This window comes from Thamnophis elegans, chromosome 1 (assembly GCF_009769535.1).
Source record: "Thamnophis elegans isolate rThaEle1 chromosome 1, rThaEle1.pri, whole genome shotgun sequence".
Taxonomy (NCBI): Eukaryota; Metazoa; Chordata; class Lepidosauria; order Squamata; family Colubridae; genus Thamnophis; species Thamnophis elegans.
In genome coordinates this window covers 83,183,658-83,207,385 of record NC_045541.1, presented here as the reverse complement: position 1 = coordinate 83,207,385, position 23,728 = coordinate 83,183,658, and the positions used below count along the sequence as shown (strand labels likewise).

The 23,728-nt window shown below is 36.8% G+C and overlaps 1 protein-coding gene and 1 gene segment (V, D, J or C); both read left to right on the top strand.

Annotated features, from left to right (window-relative positions):
* NUCB2 (nucleobindin 2) overlaps positions 1-4,849 on the top strand; it is a 45,897-nt gene extending 41,048 nt beyond the window's left edge. Inside the window, exons 12-13 of the mRNA XM_032222572.1 lie at positions 416-497; positions 1,525-4,849. Coding sequence (XP_032078463.1) covers positions 416-497; positions 1,525-1,649 — 207 coding nt within the window. The 3' untranslated portion in view covers positions 1,650-4,849. The remainder of the gene's footprint in view (positions 1-415; positions 498-1,524) is intronic.
* Positions 4,850-9,775: 4,926 nt separating this feature from the next.
* LOC116512186 lies at positions 9,776-21,847 on the top strand. The segment is given in 9 exon segments: positions 9,776-9,861; positions 12,069-12,514; positions 13,067-13,168; positions 14,399-14,803; positions 15,557-15,865; positions 16,878-17,192; positions 18,560-18,871; positions 20,146-20,442; positions 21,573-21,847. Coding segments are annotated over 8 exon segments (1,983 nt in total).
* Positions 21,848-23,728: the final 1,881 nt, after the last annotated feature.

The following is a 23,728-nucleotide window of genomic DNA, read 5'->3' as shown; positions in this document are numbered from 1 at the left end:
AATGTGCAGTTGTCTGTTAGTATTTTCACAACCACTTGAATCCTTATAAAGCTGGGCTGGGTATTATAGAAAGACAGCAGAGAGTTAATTATTTTAGTATGTTATTATTTTGTCTGTTCTGATACTTTTTGATTTATTTGCCAAAATAACATGGCTGGTCTTTTGAACACTGAGTTCAGGAAAGAGGTGCCCCCTTGTAACTCTGCCTTGTGTGTTTGTGGTATGTTTCAGTTGTAAGTTCTTGCTTGGTCCATCAAAAAAATTCAGATTCTGGTTCCTTTTAACTGAGGAATCTGGCTTAGCATGGTAAGAAAGACCAGAAAGCTAAATGCCAGTTTATTATAGAAAATGAAAATTTTGAGGCCTCGGTTTAAATGTTCTCCATCTTGTTACCTGTCAATTAATTGTTTTACAGGCTGTTAAACAAATGGAACATAAGAAGTTACAGCAAGGACATCCCCCTTCAGGTCCAGATGGAGAACTGAAATTTCAACCAGGTAAGTAACTGTCTTCCTCCTGCTCTGTTTTTCTTCCATTGGTTTTCTTTTACTTGCCTGCCTAGTAGAAAAACAAGGCAGTAAAATAGACTGCTTTTCCTTTACCACAACAGTATTCAGGTAGTCCTCGACCAATGACTATACAGGTAGTCCTCAATTTATGACCACAATTGAGTTCAAAATTATTGTTGTTGTCAAAAATTTGTTAAATGAATTTGTCCCATTTTATGACTTTCCTTGCCACATTTGTTAAGTGAATCACTGCAGTTGTTAAATTAGTAACACGGTTGTGAAGTGAATCTGGGTTCTCCATTGACTTTGTTGCTTAGTGGGTCACAAAATGACTCCTGAACCCTGCAACCGTCATAAACATGAGTCAATTGTCAAGCATCTGAATGTAAATCACATGACCATGAGGTTGCTGCAATGGCAATAAATGTGAAAATGGGCATAAGTCACTATTTTCAGTGCTGTTGTAACTTCAAACGGTCACTATAAAAGAACTGTTGCAAGTTGAGGACTATCTGTAATGGAACCTGGCCATTACAGTCAGAAATCATGACGCCCCATCCCTGTCCTCCTCAATATGAACATTATGTAGAGCCCCATGGAAGGCTCTGGGAGACCTAATGCAGGTTCTGCCCTGGGCCTCCCCCACACCTTGAGCATCTTTGCTTTGCTTTTGACTCTTGGCATCCCTCAAGGCCTTGGTCCTGCTTCCCGCCAGAACCCCACATGTTCCTCCCCATCCCCCATCACCAATTGCTTAGTTACCTTTTAGCATAAATCTCCTCCTGGATGTTGGGGAGGAAAACAAGCTGTTCCACCTCTCGGCGTCCCCAGGTCACATGACTGTCCCAGCAGTGAGCATCATGTTCAAACTTCTACCATTATATCAGAATATATCAAACAATAATGTGTATTATATATTTTGGACTTTTTCAGAACATTACTTCATGAGAAATGAGATTTTGATTATGAAACAATTGCTTACGCAAATAACATTTTAAAATATTTTGTGTTACAGCTGCATCACAATTAGATGGAAATGTGCAAAATCATCCAGTGGGCGGCAATCAGCCTTTGGTGCCAGGAAATGTACCAGTGCAAGAAGCAGCTGCTAGATCAGATCATGTCCAGTCTCATCCTTAACCACTTGTGCCTCAGTTTATACATATTTTGGGGGGTGGGGTGGGGGTGAAATAATCAGACTAAAAAGAAATGTGAAAAGAAGGATAATGTTAAGTTTCATTTCACATGTGGAATTCATATAGGATTAAAATCCCAATTCAGTGTGTAGATCTTCAAAAGCACAAAGGATATAATACAGGATCTTAAAGTTGTGGATATTCTAGTTTTATCATTACGCATAGGTAGACAACAGGATATCCAACTTTTTTCCTGCAGAATATTCTTTTTTTTATCTCAGGTATAATTTAGCTTCCTTTCCTTTGTGCTTTTGAAAATCTTTCCCCTGTTTCACCATTAAATTATTTACAGAGATATTGTCAATAAGAAAGTTAAGATGAGTAAACCCCTTAAATTTCTCGATGTTCTCCTTTGCTAATGGGTTTGAAGTTGGACAAGTTTATTGCTCGTCTGAACAAAAGATAAGACCTCCACCTCCATTTTAGTTCATGATGGTATGTTCCTAAAAGTGCCAACAACTTAGAGCTGTAATTTTATGGCTATGGATGAATGAGTTGTAACAATTCCTTTGGTTTTCAAGATCCATTGAAAAGAAACATCTGTGATCCAATTTCAAAAAATTCTACTTTTTAAAAGAAGTGTAATTGCAGCACGGAGCCATGGGAAACAGTGAATGTATTTTCTGTTTTATAAAAAGCCTATGAATACCAATGTGACAATTCTTCACACTGAAATATTGTGCATTTAAGTGCATTGATTTAGCCATCTTTATTGTTACTAACTAAATGCAATTCATCGCTGCATTTTGGCTGCAAAGAGGATACTTTTCTTCTCCCTTTTGTAACATGCCAGTTGCATTTCTCTCTCTATGAAGCATGAAAGAAAAGCTCTTTAGATGGCAGAAATATTTTTAGAATTAACAAAGACCTTGCATTGCCTTTTCCGTCTTCATAAAAGAGTGATTTCAAAACAATCACTGCGTTTCAAACGACGTTTCTCAGAAACTGTATTTTGAATTTTATTGAAATACTTAATTACATTATTAGACAGGACTACAAAGGCAAAAGGCATGCATATAAACACTCTCCATCATTTTAACACAAATAGAAATGTCCAGAACCTTACAGGTGAAATCCAATTCCTTCCTTCAACTGGTAAATGCATCCTCCCCTCCATTATGTTAATTTTGATTTTGATGCAAGTACTGTTGATGTAAATAGAAATGTTTGCTGGTCTAAATTCTCCTCAATTCGTAATAACACTTAAAATCCAAATTTTCTGAGGATAACATTTCTTTGTGACTGAAGAAGAAAGGGGATGATTAAAAAATAAGAACACAAAGTCATCTTGTTACTGAAGAATTATAATTTTATTTCCAGAAAATGGGACATAATGTATAATTATTTATATAGGCGGTTTAAAAAAAACCCACAGTTTTTGTATATAACAAAATGAAGAACACCCTCTTTTAACAGAAACATTAAGGGAAAAGAGTCCCTTGTTACTGATTAACAAGGTTTGCATAATACTAATTATGACCTCAAAATGGATTAAATTCTCTTTTTTATAGAACAATTTTAATTATTTAAAAAAACTCTTATTTCCTGAGCAACCCTTTCATGCTTTACGTATTACACAGAACTAGGATGTTTCCATTTTGGATCTTATTAAGGACCACAGGACTCCAAGTAGATAATTTGAAGACCATGTGTAAGTTTTCTTTCTCTCTTGGATTAATTGGAGTATGCGGCCTCTTCCCTATTCAGTATTTTCCTTTAATCTCACTTACCCAAGGCTGTAATTGAACCAATGGCAAAATGTGCCAAAAGCAGAATGTAAAGTCGTAAAGGCTCTATAAAGTTGTAAGTCCTCACAACTTGCCTCTTATAGTTAGAAAGATAATATTGGAATTTTTAATGCACAGCCTGTTAGGCTAGCGAAGGAAGTTTGTTCCCTTTTTAAACTAACTGTTTAAATACTTCCCTGTTTGCTCTGTGTAGGAGATACACAGGACATATTGCATGGCATAGGGCAGCCAAATGGAAGGAACCACTGGGAACTCCGTTGAATGAATTCTTATTTGGATTATGTAGCTGTAGCCCAAAAGAGTATTGATGCCTTAGTTCTTATTTATTTCTTATACCGTAGACCCAACTAGCCAATCAGTAGAAACTTCCAGAGAAAAGTTTTCCATTTTCTAGAGTTAACATCTTGAACACATATTGTGAACCTTTCTTATGGTTTACAAATATGCTTCGTAAAAGCTATCTTCTTCTTTTTATTTACAGTTATGCACATTTTTGTAACTCAATATATTGCCCTTTAATTTTATATAGTATTCACCCCCTTGTTTTAGGTTATAAATACAATCAAAAAATTGGACAGTGCGCAATCCAATCTCAGTTATTATCTTTTTCAGTGTGCTTCAAAAATGTTCAGATCATCAATGTCTTATTGTAAATGTCCTACTCCATACCAAGTAAAATTTGCAAAGAGAGATGGAGTATGATCACCCACAGAGGCCACTGAAACTATTCACAGCACCAGGGACAATGACAATTGGAAATTGGATGACGTTTGCCCTGAGTACTAAATCGATTGGAATCTGTAAGGCTGTGTACAGCTTGAGGAGCTGGTTATAAAGGAAAGTAACTTTCACAGCACAATTTCCGACTGCATATTTTTCCACCCAGTGATTGTTAATGGAAATTTGATAGCAATGGATTTTAGAATTGAGAAGTAGGGGGACGGGACATCATAAATTTGAACTATCTATAGAAGAGGAAGATTTGGTGATTGCCAAATTATATCCTCTTCCAATCTCCTCATTCCAAGATCACCCACCCAATCACCTGAGCAAAAGAGGAACTCTGAAAGTCACTATCCCATTTGCCTTTCCATTGGGTGGGAGCCACTGGCATTACAAATGAATTGTAAGATAAGTTATATTCATTTCTTGTCAAAGCAAATTGTGTTCAGGTGGCACACTTCTGATGGTGGCCAATTTATAATGGAAGTGGTTGGTTTATCAGATTTCCTGCACAACTTTATCTTGAACCTTATTGGGACAAAAATACCTTGGATGTAAAGAATGGCAAAGTTGTACATATCCATATGCTCTCAAGTGCAATATTTGTAAGAAGAATGTTGTTCCACTTGTGCTTTGTATAATTTTTAATCAGATTAAATTGAATTCAAACTCAGTTTCTTTTGGTTACTGCTTCTATCTTTTTCTTCCAGTGGCTGTGGAATGAAAAAAAAATCAAAAGCATATAGAGGTCATAAATAAGACTTTTAAAAATCTTGGCATGTTAACTCAGCACATACTGTATTATCTATTTTTTAAAATTTCTACAGCTCCTTCCTTTGACATATTGTCATAAGTGGTGTTTTAACATTGGATGAAATTAAAAACCTGTACAGTGCATTCAGAAAGTATTCAGACCCCCTCCACTTTTGTCAATTTTGTTATGCTGTAGCCTGATTCTACAGTTGTTGAGATTCATTTTTTCTCATTTGTCTACACCCAGTACTCCATAATGACAAAGTGAAAACAGAATTTTAGCAATGTCTGTAAATTTATTAAAAAGAAAAACCTAAAATATCACATTTAGCTCAGATCCCTTCCAGGTTTTTTGATAGTTGTTGACATGTTTCTATACCTTGATTGGAGTTGAGCTGTGGTAAATTAAATTGATTGGACATGGTTTGAAAAGGCACACACTTCTCTATAGAAGGCCTCACAGCTGACATTGCACACTGTAGCAGAGTGAAAACCATGAGGTCAAAAGAACTGCCTGCAGAGCTCAGAGACAGGATTATTGCACGGCACAGATTTGGGGAAGGCTGCAATAAAATTTCTGTTGAACCAAAGGTTCCTAACAGCATAGTGGCCTCCATAATTCTCAAATGGAAGATATTTGGCACAACCAGGACTTTTTCAAAAGCTGGTTGCCTGGTATAAGAGCCGAGGTGGCGCAGTGGTTAGAGTGCTCTACTGCAGCCACTTCAGCTGACTGTTATCTGCAGTTCGGCTGTTCAAATCTCACCGGCTCAGGGTTGACTCAGCCTTCCATCCTTCTGAGGTGGGTAAAATGAGGACCCAGCGATATGCTGACTTGGTAAACCGCTTAGAGAAAGCTGAAAGCCCTATGAAGCAGTATGTAAGTCTAACTGCTATTGCTATTGGTCAAACTGAGCAACGGGGGAGAAGGGCCTTAGTAAGAAAGGTGACCAAGAACCCAATGGTCACTGACTGAACTCTAGAAATCCTGTGTGAAGATGGGAATGGGACAGTGTTCTAGAAGGGTAACCATCATTGCAGCCCTCCACCGATCTTGGCTTTATGGCAGAATGGCTAGAAGCCTATCCTCAGTGTAAAACACATGAAAGCCCACTTGAAGTTCGCAAAAAAACACTTGAAGGTCTTTCAGATTGTGAGGAACAAGGTTCGGATGAAACTAAGATTAAACTGTTTGGCCTCAATTCAAAACATTAAGTGTGGAAGAAATTGGGCAGTGTTTATCACCTGCTCAATATAATCCCAACAGTGAAATGTGGTAGAGGTGGTGGCAGCAGCATGTTGTGAGGATATTTTTAAACATCAGGGAGTGGGAGATGGTCAGGGTTAAGGGAAAGCTGAATGGAGCAAAGTACAGAGATATCCTCAATGAAAATATATTCCTCAGCATTCACAATTAAGTATAATTTTGAAAAGAAAATTATTACATACTACTGCTATGGATCTTTAACCCTCTGCAGTACTCTTTGTGTTAATTCTATTGTAAGAAGGCCGAATCTGGCCTATTCCATTCTGTTCCAGCTTTTATTCAACATGGGAGTTTTGAGGTAAAGGATAGATTCACGATGGAAACCCTATTCAGGTCAGAAACACAGATGATTATGGTACTATCCTTCCTCCCATATGTAACAATAGCAATAGCAATAGCAATAGCAGTTAGACTTATATACCGCTTCATAGGGCTTTCAGCCCTCTCTAAGCGGTTTACAGAGTCAGCATATTGCCCCCAACAACAATCCGGGTCCTCATTTTACCCACCTCGGAAGGATGGAAGGCTGAGTCAACCCTGAGCCGGTGAGATTTGAACAGCCGAACTGCAGTCAGCTGAAGTAGCCTGCAGTGCTGCATTTAACCACTGTGCCACCTCAGCTCGGTAACAGGTGAGGAACATGCCTGTGTTGCTGGAAGAAAAGGCCCAATTTTAAAATTGACTTTTGTTTGCCCGGTTCCCCCCAATCCATAATCCCTGGCATCATTTGCTGAGCAAAAGAGGATATTCTGCACAAAATAGACAGACAATCCACTTTCAGAATTCCTTGGCCTCAGCAGTTACAAAGACATGCAACAAAGGCCTGTCAAAACAGCAATTTGTATGTGCTGTCAAATCAGAACAATTCATGGTGGATTACAAGCAAATCAAAATGTGACAAAAGTACAGACAAAATGTTCCAATAAAACACTGATTAGCGTTAGGCTCCACCTTAAAGGTTCTATGAAAAAGTTTTATTTTGACCGTCTTGCAAAATAATGTCAAGGTAGAATCTGCAAATGAGCTTCTAACAGATTGATCCACAAGATGGCAATTACTATTGTACTTCTGATGTTGAATGCTGTTACTGATTACAGTGTCTAAATCGATTACATTCATGCACTTTAGCAGGAATTATGGAGAGGGTAGATTTTGAGCTTTGAAGGTTAGCCTCTGCCTTTTTTTTTTAAAGAGAAATTTATTCTGACCCAGTAAAACATAGAATGTAGATCATAGAATAACAGAGTATGGGATCTTGGAGGTCTTCTAGTCCAACCCCCTGCTTCAGCAGGAGATACCATTCTGGACAAATGGCTATTCAAGCTCTTCTTAAAAATCTCCACAACTTCTGGAGGTAGTGATTACTTGTTTTCACAGTGATTACTTGTTTTCACTGAAAGAAAATTTCAGTATATTAAATGTTTTCTAATCTAATTAAATGCAAGTTTTTGGGGTTTTTTAAAAATTCAGTAGGAGTCTCTGTTCCAGTCTTCCACTTAAAGGAGAAGTAAAAGACTTCCATAGTCCGGGTGTATACTATTGGTCCTCCTTTACTAAGCAGTATGCTACCTTCGGAGTCCAGACGCTTCAAGGTAATTCACCCGGTAACCATTTTCTTTCCCAGTTTCTCAGCAACTGAAAATCATTGGAAGACCAGAAGTGAAAATGAAGGTTTCCGGGGCAAAGATCATTGTCCTGCCTCGCAGGTGAGAGAGAGAGAAATGTGATCCTCCAAGCAAGAGCTCTAAAGAGCTGCGTAGGATGGATTCTGCCTACTCTTTAAAGCGCAATTATCTAAAAACTCTGGTCCAGATTGAGAAATCAAAAGGAAAGGGGGCGATGGCGACTCGCTTTGGTCTCCGGCTGAGAAAACTGCCTCGATATGTCCGCATAAATTTCCAGGAATCAAACTCCGTTCAAAGATTTTATATTTTCTTTAGCCTCTGGACGTGTCTCAGCTCTGCTCCTGGGAATTCAGGTAAGGAAGCAAAAAACAAAGCACAAAAGCAGTCCCGCGCCTGCTATAAAGCTTGCTATACATTACAGTCACACACACGACACACAAATTTATACACATATATACACCTGCTATACATTCAAGGTGGCCGGGACGCAGGTGGCAGGGCGAGGATGGCGGAAGTGCTTTGCTACGTTCTTGCTGCTGTTTTGAGTGGCGGCGAGGCGAGGGCCCCTCAAGGGCAAATGTTGTCGAGCGTTAGAAATGTTGAGACTTGGGTGTGTGTGTGTATTTATGTATGTATGTAGTATATGCATATATATAAGGTCTCCTTTGAGGAGGAACGGGGCCGACCGCGCAAGGCAGCTGGTCAGAGATCGGTGTCTGAGGGTAGAGCCACCTCCCTCCTCCAATAAATGCGCTCGACAGCACTTTAGCTCTACCTTTGCTCTGGGTGAGGTGTTCCTCGCCCAGAGCAAAGGTAAAGGTTCCTCACAGGAACGAGCCCGTTTATTCGTTAAATTCCATTCTCTGGATCTGTTTATGACTTTGAAAACACTTCAACTCGCTAATCCTGTTCCTATTGAGCTGTTATATTAATTCCTTGTTTAAACTAACAATAGCCTGGTCCACTGTGATTTACAATATCTTCTGTTATGTTCATCTAAATATAATTTTAATCTGATGTGCTCATCATTTAATAAAACCCAGCCTTAGAATACAAGCAGTACCTTGATCTTTCCTTTAGTTTTGATAACACATTTATTCATTAATAGTAAAATTAAAATTAATTTATCTTTTATAAGGGACACTATATTGGAGGAAGGATTAGTCAAATGACTAATATAAGATTCACAAGCTGCAAATGAAATGCTGATTTTTTATTTAAATTTAGTAAGTTGTTCCATCTTGCACTCTAATTCTCCACAGGGGCTGGGTTCAGACATTCTATTAAGCCTGAACTGGGTGCTCAGGATTAGAGTTTGTGTGTCTCTTTATTGTCGTACTGCATGATGGCAATTGACACCTTATTGAAATATTCTAGCTGGATCACAACTGAACTGTAATTAGCTAAGAAAAAAACTATCCATTGTAGTAATTTGCTTGTAATTATGCAGTCACAATTGTGTCATCTGGATTGTATAACTCTTGCCAAATTCTGGTTTACTCCAAAAGTAGTCAATGTTCCACTTAGTCTTTATGACCTCCAATTGCTTTGTCTCTTGCCATTCCACCACTGCTATTTTGCAATGCTCTTTATGAAATGTGAGAACTGGGAGGGGAGGGAAGAAGGGAAGAAGAAGGGTAATTAATCAAAATAATCTGCAATCCATTTTTTTTCATTTTTTTTATGAAGAAGCCTTGAAAGTAAGCATGCCAGCTCAGAAGACAGCAATCTTGGGTACAAATGTGACACTTCAGTGTAATATCTCTGACTACCCTCCCCCAGAACTGGATATCAAAAAAACAATGTTCATCTGGTATTTGGAGACACCTGAAGGGAATAAAGTAGAAAAACTTTATTCAGTTGTTGCTGGAAAACATTCTTCAAATAGAAATGGTTCAAGACTGGATACAATTCAATTAAAAAATGGAGATGCTTCCCTTTTTCTTCCACAAATACAGTTTAAGGAAGAGGGCAAATATATATGTGTCGTGATTGCTACCTCTGTTAAAACTGAAGGAGCCACCACTTTAGATCTAGTTGGTAAGTGACATTTGAGGTATACCTTTCCAGAGAGCAAACTTATTCTTTTGGAATTCTTAAAATGTATTAAGATGAATACCAGTTGTATAAGATTGTATTCCAAATCTCTTCCTTTTATGAAGAAGATCCAACTAGATCCTTGTAAGAAAGGGGAACCCTGAGAACAGGGAGGTAGAAAACAAAAGAAAGTCCCTCCACATTTCTTCATTTTACATTGTCTAAAGAATCTGTAAGAGTACCAAATACTATGTAAAATCAAATCAGAATCGAAGGCAAAACTATGCTTAAAATTCCAATTTAATAAAGCATGCATGTTGGCACATAGGTGTGGGGATACCAACTCTGGAAGTTACATCAGAATCCCACCCAGTTAAAAGTTCATGATCTTGTCCCCACACCCACAATCCATCATATTGTCCAATCTCCTTCTTCCACGCTGGCGTCCATGCCCAGCTTCTTCCGGGCAGGTGTGAAAGTGCGGAGACAAAGGATGACCTTGGCTTCTAGCAAAGAATGAAAAACAATAAATTCCAAAATACTTAAAGAAACAGCATAATGAAATAAGAAAAAGTGTGGCAGGCCAAAATTCTAAAAGGAATATAAATGCAGGCCTGACAGAATCCCTGTGATGTAATGGTTAAAGCATCAGGCTAGAAACTGGGAGACTGTGACTTCTAGTCCTGCTTTAGGTACAAAGCCAGATGGACCAGTCACTCTCAGCCCTAGGAAGGAAGCAATGGCAAACCACTTCTGAAACCTTGCCAAGAAAATTGGGGATTTCACCCGGCAATTGCCAAGAGTCAACATTGTCCATTCTTGTTTACATTTCTCATTTTATTTAACAACAATATAAAGATTTCTTGATAACTCTTGTTATTAGGGCAACTAATTAGTTGCAGTCAGATAATGCCTATGTTGAATTAAACAAATGTATTTTCTATGTCATACCTCCATGATACTGCCTTTAGTCAAAGAATGAGACACATGTAGGTTGTTCTTAGCCTTACAGGTGTTTAAAAAGATTTTTTCTTCAAGCTGAAAGGTGCAAGGGATGTACAAGTTATGATGAGCCTTTGTTACCTGGTATCTTGTTGGCAAGATTGGGTGATCAGCGAGAATCAAAGATATTAGCTGTTTTAAGGTAACCTAGGCATATCTTCTTCCATCTTCATTGGGCCCTGGTTGGTCTTCTCTGTCACTTTTCTGCTATTATCTACCTAAAGAGTTAGGTATAATGGCACAAGAAAAACAACACGACAATTAAAAATATTTGGTGGAGTTTGAATGGTGTAACAATGAATCTGAGAGTTCCAGATTTCCCCACCCAAAAGAAAGTTATAGATACATCTTCTGCATCCACAGGTCCAATCAAACCCCAGTCACTTCCAACCAGATGCAGGCCAAATGCCCAGAGAAAGAAATGTTGTTATGGTTAATCCTTCACCACTCCATGCAAGTCCCCCTCCTGTTTTCCCAGGCACTAAATGTGGCAGCCCTGAATCTCCAACAGAAAAGATGGCTTCCAGGGCTGACATAGACTAGATTTAGAAACCTTGAGGCCCAAAGCTACTTTTATTAACAAGATTTGCAGATTATGAATTTCTTCCATTCCTCCTATTTCATTTTTCATATGAATTAGGGAGAGGAGGCTATTCAAAGCCTTTTCACAAACCACTTTCTTGTCCTGGGCTCAAGTCTCATTTATCTGATTATTGCTCTTCCCTCTGTCATTCAAGACCTCTATACTCATTACAGTGTTTTTCCTGCTAGCTGCTACTTTTTTAAAAATCACCTTTTCTGTCAGCAGTCTCTCCCCAGAATACCTATATATCCTCGTGCTGCTCTCCTTGGGGATAGTAACACTGTGCAAAGTACAGAAGAAAAAAAACATGCAAAAGAAATTACTGTAAATGAATGAAAATAAAAAAGAAAGTAATATGGCTAAAACTAATTTATACCGATGCCCTTCATTATGTCCCCCCATATTGTTCTATCCTTTCAAAACAATCTTGTTTCTACAACATGCCTACACTGATTCATACTTTGCCTTTCCTTCCTTCCTTCCTTCCTTCCTTCCTTACTTACTTACTTACTTACTTACTTACTTCTTTCTTTCTTTCTTTCTTTCTTTCTTTCTTTCTTTCTTTCTTTCTTTCTTTCTTCACAGTTTTTGGAAAATCTGTAGTGTTTTTTTCTTTTTCCTTTAGGTGTTATTTCAATTGAATGTTAAATACAAATGCTGTTTGGGAGGCTGAAAGGCAAAATAAAAAACAACATATGTAGAAAAATCAATAACCAATTCCATTTTTATTCAAATGCAATATAGTTGAACCAACTGTCCAACTGTCTCCCAAGGAACTTGAAATTGAAAACGGAAATGTAAAGACACTGAGATGTAGAGTGAATAAATTCTATCCTGATTCCATTGCCATTCTTTGGCAAAAGCATTCTAAGCACATGTCGGATAAAGATATACTTGCAGAGGATATTTGCATGGGAAGATCTGTGAAAAATGGTGATGGCACTTACAACACCACCAGTAAACTGAGACTTCAACCATCTTCACAAGACCAAGGAAACGTCTATAGTTGTATTGTGCAGCATAAGTCATTTGCCAGATTTCCAGTCTACAATGTAACTTTAACAGTAACAGGTACTCACTATGAAAAATTTAATAGCTCTCTTGCTTCTCATAGGGGTGTCAAACTTGATATCATTGAGGGCCACTTCAGGGTTGTGTTTACCTTGGGGGGATGGGGTGGGTGTGGCCAACTCAACAACATTCATATCAGTGGCACCTGTGGTGGTCCAAGCACTCTGCCAGTGAAAATCTGTTCCCAAGGTCCATTTTCAGCTGTGATGGCCTCCTGCAACCCTCTGCCAGCGAAAATGGAGCTCAAGAGGGCCGCCTGTGGTGGTCGTCAATTTTTGCTGGCAGAGGCACGGTGGGCCGGTCCTTCATTGTTTCCAGGCGGCCCCGCAGGCCAGATCTAAGCACCCCGCAGGCTGGATCCGGCCCTCGGGCCCTGTGTTTGACACCCCTGACTTAATGTTTTGCTTATGACAGAATACCCCGTATCAGCATTGTTTGTTTCTTATTATGTAATTACATGTAAAATGCTTACTTATCAAAAGCAAAAAGAGCAATAAATATTTTGAGTATATCAGAAATAACATAATTTATTTTTTTATTGTCTTTCTACAGAACCTTATTCGACTACTCCATTAACAATTGGGCTGGTTTTATGTTTTCTGATTTCTTTTCTTCTAGTTGGATTGCTGCTGTACATTGTCTTTTTAAAGAAACGTAAGTCATTCTAAATATGTCTTATCGATACCATCATTTGTCTATAAAATTTCAGCCAAAGTTTATATTTGTGAAAGTTAATTTTAAAATATCATTACTGTAAAACTCTCAGAGAACAGCCACGCAGAAGCAAAGACCAACAGCAGAAAATGGAAAATAGATTAAATATAAGCAATTATGTTGCACCTATAAAATTATAGGGAATCCTCATTTAGTCATCAAAATTGGGTCTGGTAACTCAGCCATTAAGTGAGGCACTCGCTAAGTAAAATGGCATTTATGATCTTACTTCATCCTTCCTTTTGCTTTATAGACCTGTGAAGGTCATATATGCAAGAACTGGTTACAACATTATTTTCTTATTAGCATTGTAACTGTAAATGATCACTAAACAAGGTGATCACTAAATGAGGATTTTTTATGTAATCCTTTTAGACATCGTTTTCCAGAACAAAGTTAAACTGAAGAAACTAAAGAAACTAAACTAAAAGAAATCCAATTATCACCTGGAACAAAACTCTAGTACCTGTGCAGAACACGGGTACAAAATCTTTTGGCAGATGAGTAAACTTGCTTGTCTAGCCATTCATGTGAACTCACCTCCTCTCTGCTCCTTCCATCCCATGTTAAAGAGAGCGATGGATTGATGTCTATTCTTGGTGAAAGTGAAAATAAAGCCAGAGAGCCCAACAATCAGATTTCTTAATTTCTCTCCCCATAAATGTCTATCAGTCTTTTATCTCCTTCCTGAGCCAGAACAGGGTTTGGTTATTGGAGCAGGGCAGAATATCCTTGCATATATATATATATATATATATATATATATATATATATATATATATATATATATATATATATATATATATATATATATATATATATATATATATATATATATATATATATATATATATATATGGCTAGCTGATGAGAGCTAAATAGCTTGAAATAGATCTATACTAGTCTCCCTTTATTTATTTATCAGCACAAATAAAAAAAACATATATATATATATATATATATATATATATATATATATATATATATATATATATATATTTGCCAATCTAAGAAATGCCCATTACACAGCTGTGAAATTCACTGAGTAGATACGTATATAACTGTTTTTAAGAATAGAATGCTTTGTACAATGTTGAAAGAATAATCCTAAAATATTGCTGCAACATTTCAAGCAACAGAATTTCCATTTTTCCTTATTTTTTTTAATAGATGCACCATCTGTGGAAATGGTTGGAAGTGAGGAACTGAAGCATTTGGAAGAAACAGAGGTGCAATGCTTGATTTCACACTTTCGACCCAAGCCTTTGCAGGTAGACCTCTTCTTAGTGACTGAACCTCAGAAAACAAAACAGAAAATAGCCTCTTGGCCTACGACCTCAGTTGAAGAACCTACGGAAGATGCTGAAAATTCTCCTCTCCTCGGGAACTTGGAGGACATGTTTAAAGCTCATCCAGAGTTGAAATCAAAACCAAAAAACTATTATGACTTCCAGTGGAAAATCTGCCTGAATCCAGATGTACAGAAGCTGGAAAAATTTCAACTTTTATTAGAAATTAAACACAAGGGCTTTCAGCATGGATTGTGTACTAAAACCAAATCACTTAAAGTCATAGGTAAGTGAGGATTATGGCAGGGTATTTAATGATGTTGAAATTTTAAAGTTATTTTATAGTTTATAAGAGAACTGCTAAGTTTCAAAATGTATGAAACTAGAGAAGCCTTAGCTAATTTTGGTCCAGCCATGGTCCCAGCAGATACCTTAGACTACAGTCCATATTTGTGAAACATCTGCCAAGACTAAAAATAGTTAACTCTTTGGCAAAACAGGGTAAAAGGCAGACAAAAGTAAAGAGAGAGAAACTCAAATGACACACATACAAAAATTACATTATCTATCTACCCATATGTGTGTAGAGAAGAATAGAACTTTCTAGTGAAAACAACACATGTGCTTATTTAACAAGGATAATCCCAAAGGAGAAGATTTAACCCTTTTAAGTATATAATGGCAGCCAAATGCAAATGGAAACTAGGACACTAATTTATTCTTCTATTCCGCACCATAAAGAAACAATTTGTTGGTCAGAGATGATGTATCTAAGCAAGAGGTTTTTGACCTTTCAACTGACAGATAGTGATTTATCTACAGTCAGAGTTCCTTAGCAAATGAGTTTGGCTTGGTCCTCCCTTGCTGTGTGTGAATAAATACCTATGGATACATGGGTAAGGAAAAATGGTAAGAGATATCATTAAAGCTTTGGGAGACTGATGCATTGGCTTTGAAGGCTCTTCACTATTATCTGGGGATATCTCTGCACATCACATTTTTGCTGATTGAATTGAAATCTTTTTGGTTTTCTTCCTAGCCTTACCAGAGCTTCATGAAGTTCGTTGTTCCACAAATATGCCAAGATCAAATGAACCACTCACTCTTAGTTGCAAAATTCATTCTTATTTTCCGGACTCCCTTGAAGTCTGTTGGACTAATGATGATGGAATTGTAGACAGTTCCCTTTCAACTCCACCCACAAAAGGTCCTGATGGGCTTTACTTTTGCATTAGCAAGATCCACTATTGCCCCCAAGTGGAAGATTCTGGAAAGAAGTTTGTCTGCAAAGCTAAGCTTCAAAGACCACAAGTATATAAAGAATCTGTATGGCAGATGAACACTTTGGGTAAGTGGAGCAGAAAAAGTACAATTTTTTATTATCCTATATTGTACATTGCATGTTTCACTCTTAAGGGCTAAGTTATAGAGTAGTTCCAATAAAGTGTAGCTCCTTTTTGCAAAAAAGTAAAATCCTGTTCCTCTGATGTAATCCCACTCTTTTAACAACTGACACTTCTAAAGTTTTACTGCTATTGTATTAATAGTCATGATCCCCTACTTTTTCTCTTTATGTTCCATTTTTTAATTCTTCTCTTTCCATATTGCCACAAGGTGTGAATTCAATTAAATTTTATTTTCTCAGAATAATATTCCATGCATCTCAGAATAAGACTCCTCTTACTATATGTGTATGATAAATACAACTATTGATATTTAGGAGATGACAGAATCCCTCTCTCCCACTTATGCAATTGGGCAGATGTTAAATTTATGAAAGCCATAAAGACCTATAGTAGAATCCTGAACCATCACAAGGACCAACCTGGTAATAGAAGGGGAAGACATATATGCTGTCAGGCCAGGGTTTGACTTTGGTATCTGAAATCAACTAAGTTCTTTCATGCAATATTCTTCTGAAGCAGAAAGGGATATTGCTGAGTAGGTTACTCTTTGATGCCTTATGATGTGGCTTCATGTAACACTTGCCACTGCCAAATAGCTAGAAGTTGGATGTGCAAAATGGGGAAATATATGCTAATAGCTTCAGTTGCATCTATGTGCGGATTACAGGATCTCTTTTTTAGTGCATAAATGGAATATTACATGAGCAACTGAAAATCTATTTCCACACCAATTTAGAAATCTTCATTGGTTACGTTATCATTGAGGCCATTTTCTACCATTTTTCATCAGATTTGTAATTTATATACCTTTGGCATTTTATTGTGTTTGGATGATGACTTTGGTACTTAGTTGTGTAAGCTAAACAGTCATGTGGGAAGAGAAGTTTGTGGTTTGACTTCACAACTTTGTACTGAATACTAACTCTGTTATTTGCTGTTGTGCTTTATTTACAGTTGTGGCCCCCAAAGTTGACAAAATCGAATGTAAGCCCCCTGTTCCTGAGTGTGGGAAACCCATCACATTGAGTTGCTTATTGACAGAATACCATCCACCTGAGTGTGACATTTCTTGGAGAAAGGGCTTTGAAGAGCTCTTGGGTGCTGAAGTTAAAACAGGGGAGCCGCAGTTGGACAGAATGTCAAAGCTGTACTCCAGGGCGAGTGAAATAACCTTTACACCCAGCGCAGAAGACCATGAAGTAGAATTCTTTGTTGAAATAAATCATTGCAAGAAAATTGTACGGGAGGGATATAAAGTTATGCTGAAAGGTGATTGTTATCATTGCTATAAAAAAATCTATGTCCCTTGGAATGTCTATGGAGATTCTCAGTCATCCAGGTCATGGTTGTCCCAAAGGTGCTTTTTTCAAGAGGCAACTGGACTTTCTGGTTTGTCTTTGAAGACATTTCAGTTCTCATCCAAGAAGCTTCTTCCCCTCTGACTGGATGCTGGGAAATGGAAGGATTTATACTCCTTGCAGACAACTGGTCATTTGCATTCTTTTAGCTGATTGTTGAGGTCACCTGGAGGTTTATCTCTTTCATCAGAGTCACCTGAGTGGTGCAAATGGGTGTGGAGCCTTCTTGGAACCGTGGAAAGGCCTCTGTTGTAGATAGGAGATAGATGATTCCGTATCCCTTCCCCTCTGTTGAGATAGGGCTGTTCAGTTTTGACATAGATGGCCTCTTCGACCCCTCTTTCAAACCAACGATTCTCTCTGTCCAAAATATGGACTTTGATGTCTTCAAAAGAGTAGCCACTGTATTTTAAATGCAGATGGACTGCTGAATCTAGTCCTGATGTGTTTGGTCTTCTATGTTGTGTCATGCATTTATGAAGTGTTTGTTTTGTTTCCCAATGTAAAACAACAACCACCTGTACAACAAACAACCACTTCATAAATGCATGGACAGAGGGGATCACTGGTTTGAAAAAGGGGTTAAAGTCTTCAAAGAAAAGTCAGAAAGTCCAGTTGCCTCTTGAAAAATGCACCTTTGGGACAACCATGACCTGGATGACTGAGAATCTCCATAGACAGTTGTTAAGGTAGTAACCTGGTTATCTGGATTCCCTATTAACTTTACTTGTCAGAAGGTCACAAAATGTGATCACATCTTCCTGCGTCTCTGCGACTGTCATAAATAGGAACTAGTTGTCTAGATAGATAGATAGATAGATAGATAGATAGATAGATAGATAGATAGATAGATAGATAGATAGATAGAGAGATAAACTTTATGGCATTGTTACATACATTTTACTTCTAAGTTCACATCAGAATACAGTAACATGCTATGGATTAATGTGTGGAAACAAACCAAATAGTGAGAAGCACTGGTATCTCACTGCATGACTAACACATGTACACAAGAAGCAGGGAAACAGAAATAATTGCTACTTGCCTAAATCAATTGAGGGCTGATTTCATGTATGAGCACTGCTCTGTGTGAAATAGTGCTGTTAATCTATTGCAACAGCACAAGTTCTCATTGAACAATGATTCCCTCTTTCTTGTGGTAACAATATAATGTTAAAATTATTCTTAACTCATTTGATGCTCTGCATATTAGGGTATTGTTTGCATTTAACAGTGATTCCTTGTCTAATGTTGATTTCTGTCTTCTCACTTTTATAGATTTTCCCAAACTTTCAAATATTGTTATTGAACCAAGTGATGCAGATTATGGACAAAGTGTAAATTTAACTTGTGATGTCACAGATTTCTATCCTAATGAAATTGATACTCAGTGGCTCCTGGGAGATAATTCACCACCAAACAATGCGGTCACAGAAGATTTAGAGATGGCCTGTAATGGTTGTTACAAATTAACTTCCATGTTTAAACTAAGAGCTACTGCTTCAGTTTATGATAAGGCTATTTGTTTCAGGATGAACCATACAAGATTGACAAAGCCTATTACAAGAAAAGTGTATTTAAAACTTCCAGGTATGTATCAATTTTTATTTATTTATTTAGTTGTCTTCTGATGTTAATTGATGAAGTTGGGTTCTGTTTATCCTTTTTAGACTTTATTAAAAGTAATAGAATTTAACAGGTGAGGAGAATGGCCCATCCCTATTTCCTATCCGTTACACCTGCAATGTTACTTCAAAGAAAATCTCCCTGTCTGTAGCACTGTTGTGTATCTTCTTGTGTCCTTTGTGCTATGGATACCAGGAATTAAGCCACAGCCCAGATGTGACATCTCTGGGAGCAGAGGTGCTCTTCATCATCTCAGTTTCTTCTTTGACCATGCTGCCTGGACACCCCTGGCTTTGCATTGCATGTGGGAAATATTTATGGGATAAGATTATCTTACGTACCAAGAAGATGCATAGACATCCATTTCCAACCACAATGATGAAACATGATGACACAACACAACCCCTGTCCTTTCATTCTTTAATTGCACATCATAACACATACACACATTTTCCTTTCACTGCTGATGCCTATATATCTTATATAATGCTGTTACTGAATTTCAACCAAGTGCTGGAAACACACAAGAAAACTGTAGAATAAACCACGGCAACATATATAGGTTTGCTTTGTCTTTTTGTACTTTTTGAGTGTGATCTTATTTAGTTTTTATTTTGCTTTTGTATTTTTTCTTTCTTTTGGAGTTTGTATTTTAATGTTTACAGTAAAATAAAAATTGAGAAATTAACAAAAACAACAACAAAAAGGTCTGTTATGCCCTGCTTAAAGGGTCAGTCATAGACAAGGTTGTAGACATGATTTCCATTCATTGGGTTTTGTTGCAAATGGTACAGAAAGTGTCTTCACTTTGTAGTTGGTAAAAATTGTCCAGTTGGTCTTCTGCAGTGGTGCCATGCAATAGTTCCATTATGCAAGACTCCAGAGGATCAATCCTTACAGTGTTTTCTTGTATTAAACATTGTTTTTGCATTATTCATAATAAATCAAGTGTCAGGGTTTCAAATAGCATCCAAAAGTAAACCAGAGTCCAAGGCAAAGTATTGCTCAAAGTTCCAATTTATTAAGAGAGCTGAATTTTGTTATTGCTACATAGCATCTCACTTCTTACAATCCCCCGTCCCATTTTCTCACAATAGAAAATGCATAGTAGAATAATAGAAAGTGTGGTAGGCCAAAGATCCAAAAGAAAAGATGACTGCAGACCTGACATTAAGGTCTGGAAACATATTATTTACATAGTTATTTCTATTCCATTCCCCCCCCCTCTTCTCATTTAGTCAAACAGCCTGTTTTGACTGAAATAAAGGCAAGCCAAGATCATCAGAATATCCTCCTTGAAATTTTGATATCACAATTTGCACCTCATGATATACAAGTCAGATGGTACCAAGACTGGAGACAAATATCTGAAAATATCAATCCCAGGGATATTGATATTGGAAAAGATCACTTATGTTATTTTGTTAGTAAAATATACTTAAATCCAAAAGAACTGCGCTTTGGGAAGACAATACGATGTGAAGTTAAACATTCAACATCTACTGAGGAAAAAAGCTTAACACTGAACACAACAGGTAAGTTGGATACATATATAAATACTCTATTGATTGAAAGAGTATCCAGACCAGTGACTATTTTCCAACAACTGAATATACAATTATCTCCCAATTGTTATAATGGATCCAAAATTCTTTCCATTGTTATCTAATAATAACAATATCTAATATCTAATAATAACAATGGAAAAAGCAAAACTGTAGTGTAAGCAGTGTTACCTATATAAAGAAAAGAGCTCTGTAGTGGCCTGTTAGTCACTCCATCATAGACATTATTAAGGGAAAGCAAGTCTCTTAGGTTTATTATGACTTAACTATCCATGTCTGTCTGCACAGGGAAAGGAAGTATATAACTATAATGTATCAAAAATCATATAAGACTGCAGCCTGTTATTTTTTTGAAAGAACGCATAAAAGTTCCCCAAACTATGTCAGTTCGATTCTCAACTTGCTGATGTGGTAGATACCATCTATATTAAAAGGCAGAAACTTTTAAAAAGTATATCAAAATGCAAAAAGTGAACCATAAAAAGGGCTGACTTATTTCAACGGGCAAACTGCCTCCCCTCCAATTCCTGTGTGAAGAGCCACGGTATTCTGTTTGTATGAGACATACTGAAGGTGCCATTTTAAAGCTAATAAACTGATAGATTGAGGATAATGAAAAATTATTTGATGATCTATTCTGGTGAAGTTGGCAATGATGCTCTAACCGATCCATCTGATGAAAACATCACATTAACATGACATAAGTCCTCCCCTTTTATATGTTCATTATGACACTACCCACATGTTGAAAAGGAGGAGAGTTTGTGTCACAATACTGCTACTTTAACAAAAACAATTTCCTGATTTTATTGTCATCCATGACTTTGTTTCTTAAGAAGTATAGAAAGGGAAGCTTAAGTACACCAATCTTTTCTTTTTGCAATTAAATGTTGAATGTATCTAACAGCAATTGTTTATTTGAATTTATTTCTTATAAATATTACTTCCATGGTTCTTAGTCTTACAACAGCATGGAATGCTCTTTCTGAAAGACAATTGGGGCAGTTGACTGACTTACTATACTTAGATTATTGTGATATGACTTGAAATATGTTCCAAAGCTTAAATGACTTGATTGTTCTTTCTCTTCCAATTCCAAGATTTCTCTGATCTTGAGGAAACCCAACATCATCACCATGAGTTATAACCATTATGAACTCCTTCAAAGTAAGCTCTCTGCAGATGCAATAACAGTTGGAAAATAATTATGTTTTGCTACTTTTCTCGCTACAAAGTAATAAGTCAAAAAATTCCTATCTTGGCTCAACCACACAGCTGATATCAAAGGTCTCTGAAATCAACTCTAGCCATTCCACTCACTGCTTTTGCTCAGGGATGGCAGATGTGAGTATATTGAAAGCCCAGGTGGCACCTTTCCAGAAAAGGAAGAACCTACAAACATCTACAAGACCATGGTGAAGACTATTCTAGCCATCCTTTGGATAAAATTGTTTGAATTGTTGTTTGAATTCAGTCTGAGTTAGACTTCAGCTGTGCAAAATTCTTGGACTGGGATTAATATAGTTACGTGAAAAGAGTTTGAATCCGTTAAATGCAGTGGTAGGTTTCCATTTTTCTTACTACCGGTTTGCTCATTCCCCCGGGTGGGTGGGCAGAGTCTCCTGCCACCGTCACTACTGGTTCGCCGATCCGGGCCGAACCGGCAGAAACCCACCTCTGGTTAAATCTAAGGAAGTGGATAAGGTTTTCAGAGCTGTGGGTGTAGCCAACTGTATATTAGATCCATGTTTACCTGGTTGGATAATGTCTTCCAGGAGGGATATACAAACAATCTAAGCAACAATAAATGCTTTTATTATTTTAAAAATAATAGAACTTTTAAAGAGGTGGTATTCCATCTCCCCCTCAGGAAACTCTGGTTGCAGCAGTTTTGGACAATCATAGTTTTCGTTCTTTTTACTCTTAATCCCAGTTTGATGGGGTGTGGATTGGGCAGCATAACATGACGTTTGTATTGTAGTAAAACTAGAGACGTTTTATTAAAATAGTTCCTTTTAAGATTTTTATTTTTAATTGGTTATTATGCTTTTTTGTATATATGTACATTTTTTAAATGATTTGAAAAGGTATTAATACATTTTGTTTATAGAATGCTATTATTTTAAAAATTCAGAAAAAAATAGAAAAAATTATACATTAAATTTAATTTAATTATATATTTACATTAAATTTATACATTTATAAAAAATTGCCACTTTTGTCTTTCATTATTGTTTTAATAGGCGGTTTTATACTTGTTTTAATTACAGTTTGTTTAAACTCTTGTAAAGTAGTGCAAGATTTTAAACTGGAAATAGCAGTCAATTTTTAAACAGATAAAAATAGTTCAGTCTTTATTATTATTTCTTTGGCAAATCTAAGATGACCCTCTCAAGATAAAATTGAATTTATTATAAAAGTTAAAGAAAAGGTTTCAAAATTCATCTTACAGACAAATGATTCGAAGTTAGACTTCTCTGCTTTACTTATCTACACATCAACTCCTCGATATACTAATTTCATTTCATAATATATAACTTATCAAGGGATATATTATTATTATTATTATTAGTATATATTTTAATAATAAATGATCAAAAGAGAATTGTATTTTAAAAGGGTTAAACCACAGTAATAGCTCCACACTGTTTTTATCAGAAGTTATGTGTTACATAACCCCTTCTTGCCTAATCAAAAATAGTATTTAGCATCATTTGCTGCACAGTAACTGACATGTTTAAACACACTTCAAATTTGCAGAGTTGTCTTTTCATTAATCAAAATGCAAGGATTGTTTCAGAACTGGGACATATTTAATCATGGATTTAATTTAAAGAAACTGGTGTTAGTTCAGTCCCTCTTCAGGATGTCCCTGTGTTCTGCCGAACCTCAAGTCATCTTCCCTCCCTCCAAGTATGGGATCACAAGAAGGCACAAGCAACACATGGCAAAGAAAATCAAATTGTTCAAATGTGGTAAAGATGAAGAAATCTGAGCAGTACAACTTCTCGTTTAAGTTGAAGTCACCAAGACAAAGCCAAGAAAATGTGAACCCAGATACTGTGGTTGCCAACTCAAATTTTATAGTATAGTGCCTTCTGTGAATCTGTTCTAGCTATTGTGGCTTGTTCAAGCAACCATGGTAAAAGAACCCACTTTTAACCATGGTTAAAATCAATGTGTGACTTCAGTACCACAAAAAAACTGGTTCTTTTGACTTTCTTTTTTCTAAAGATGTTTTCTTGAATTGTAAGCT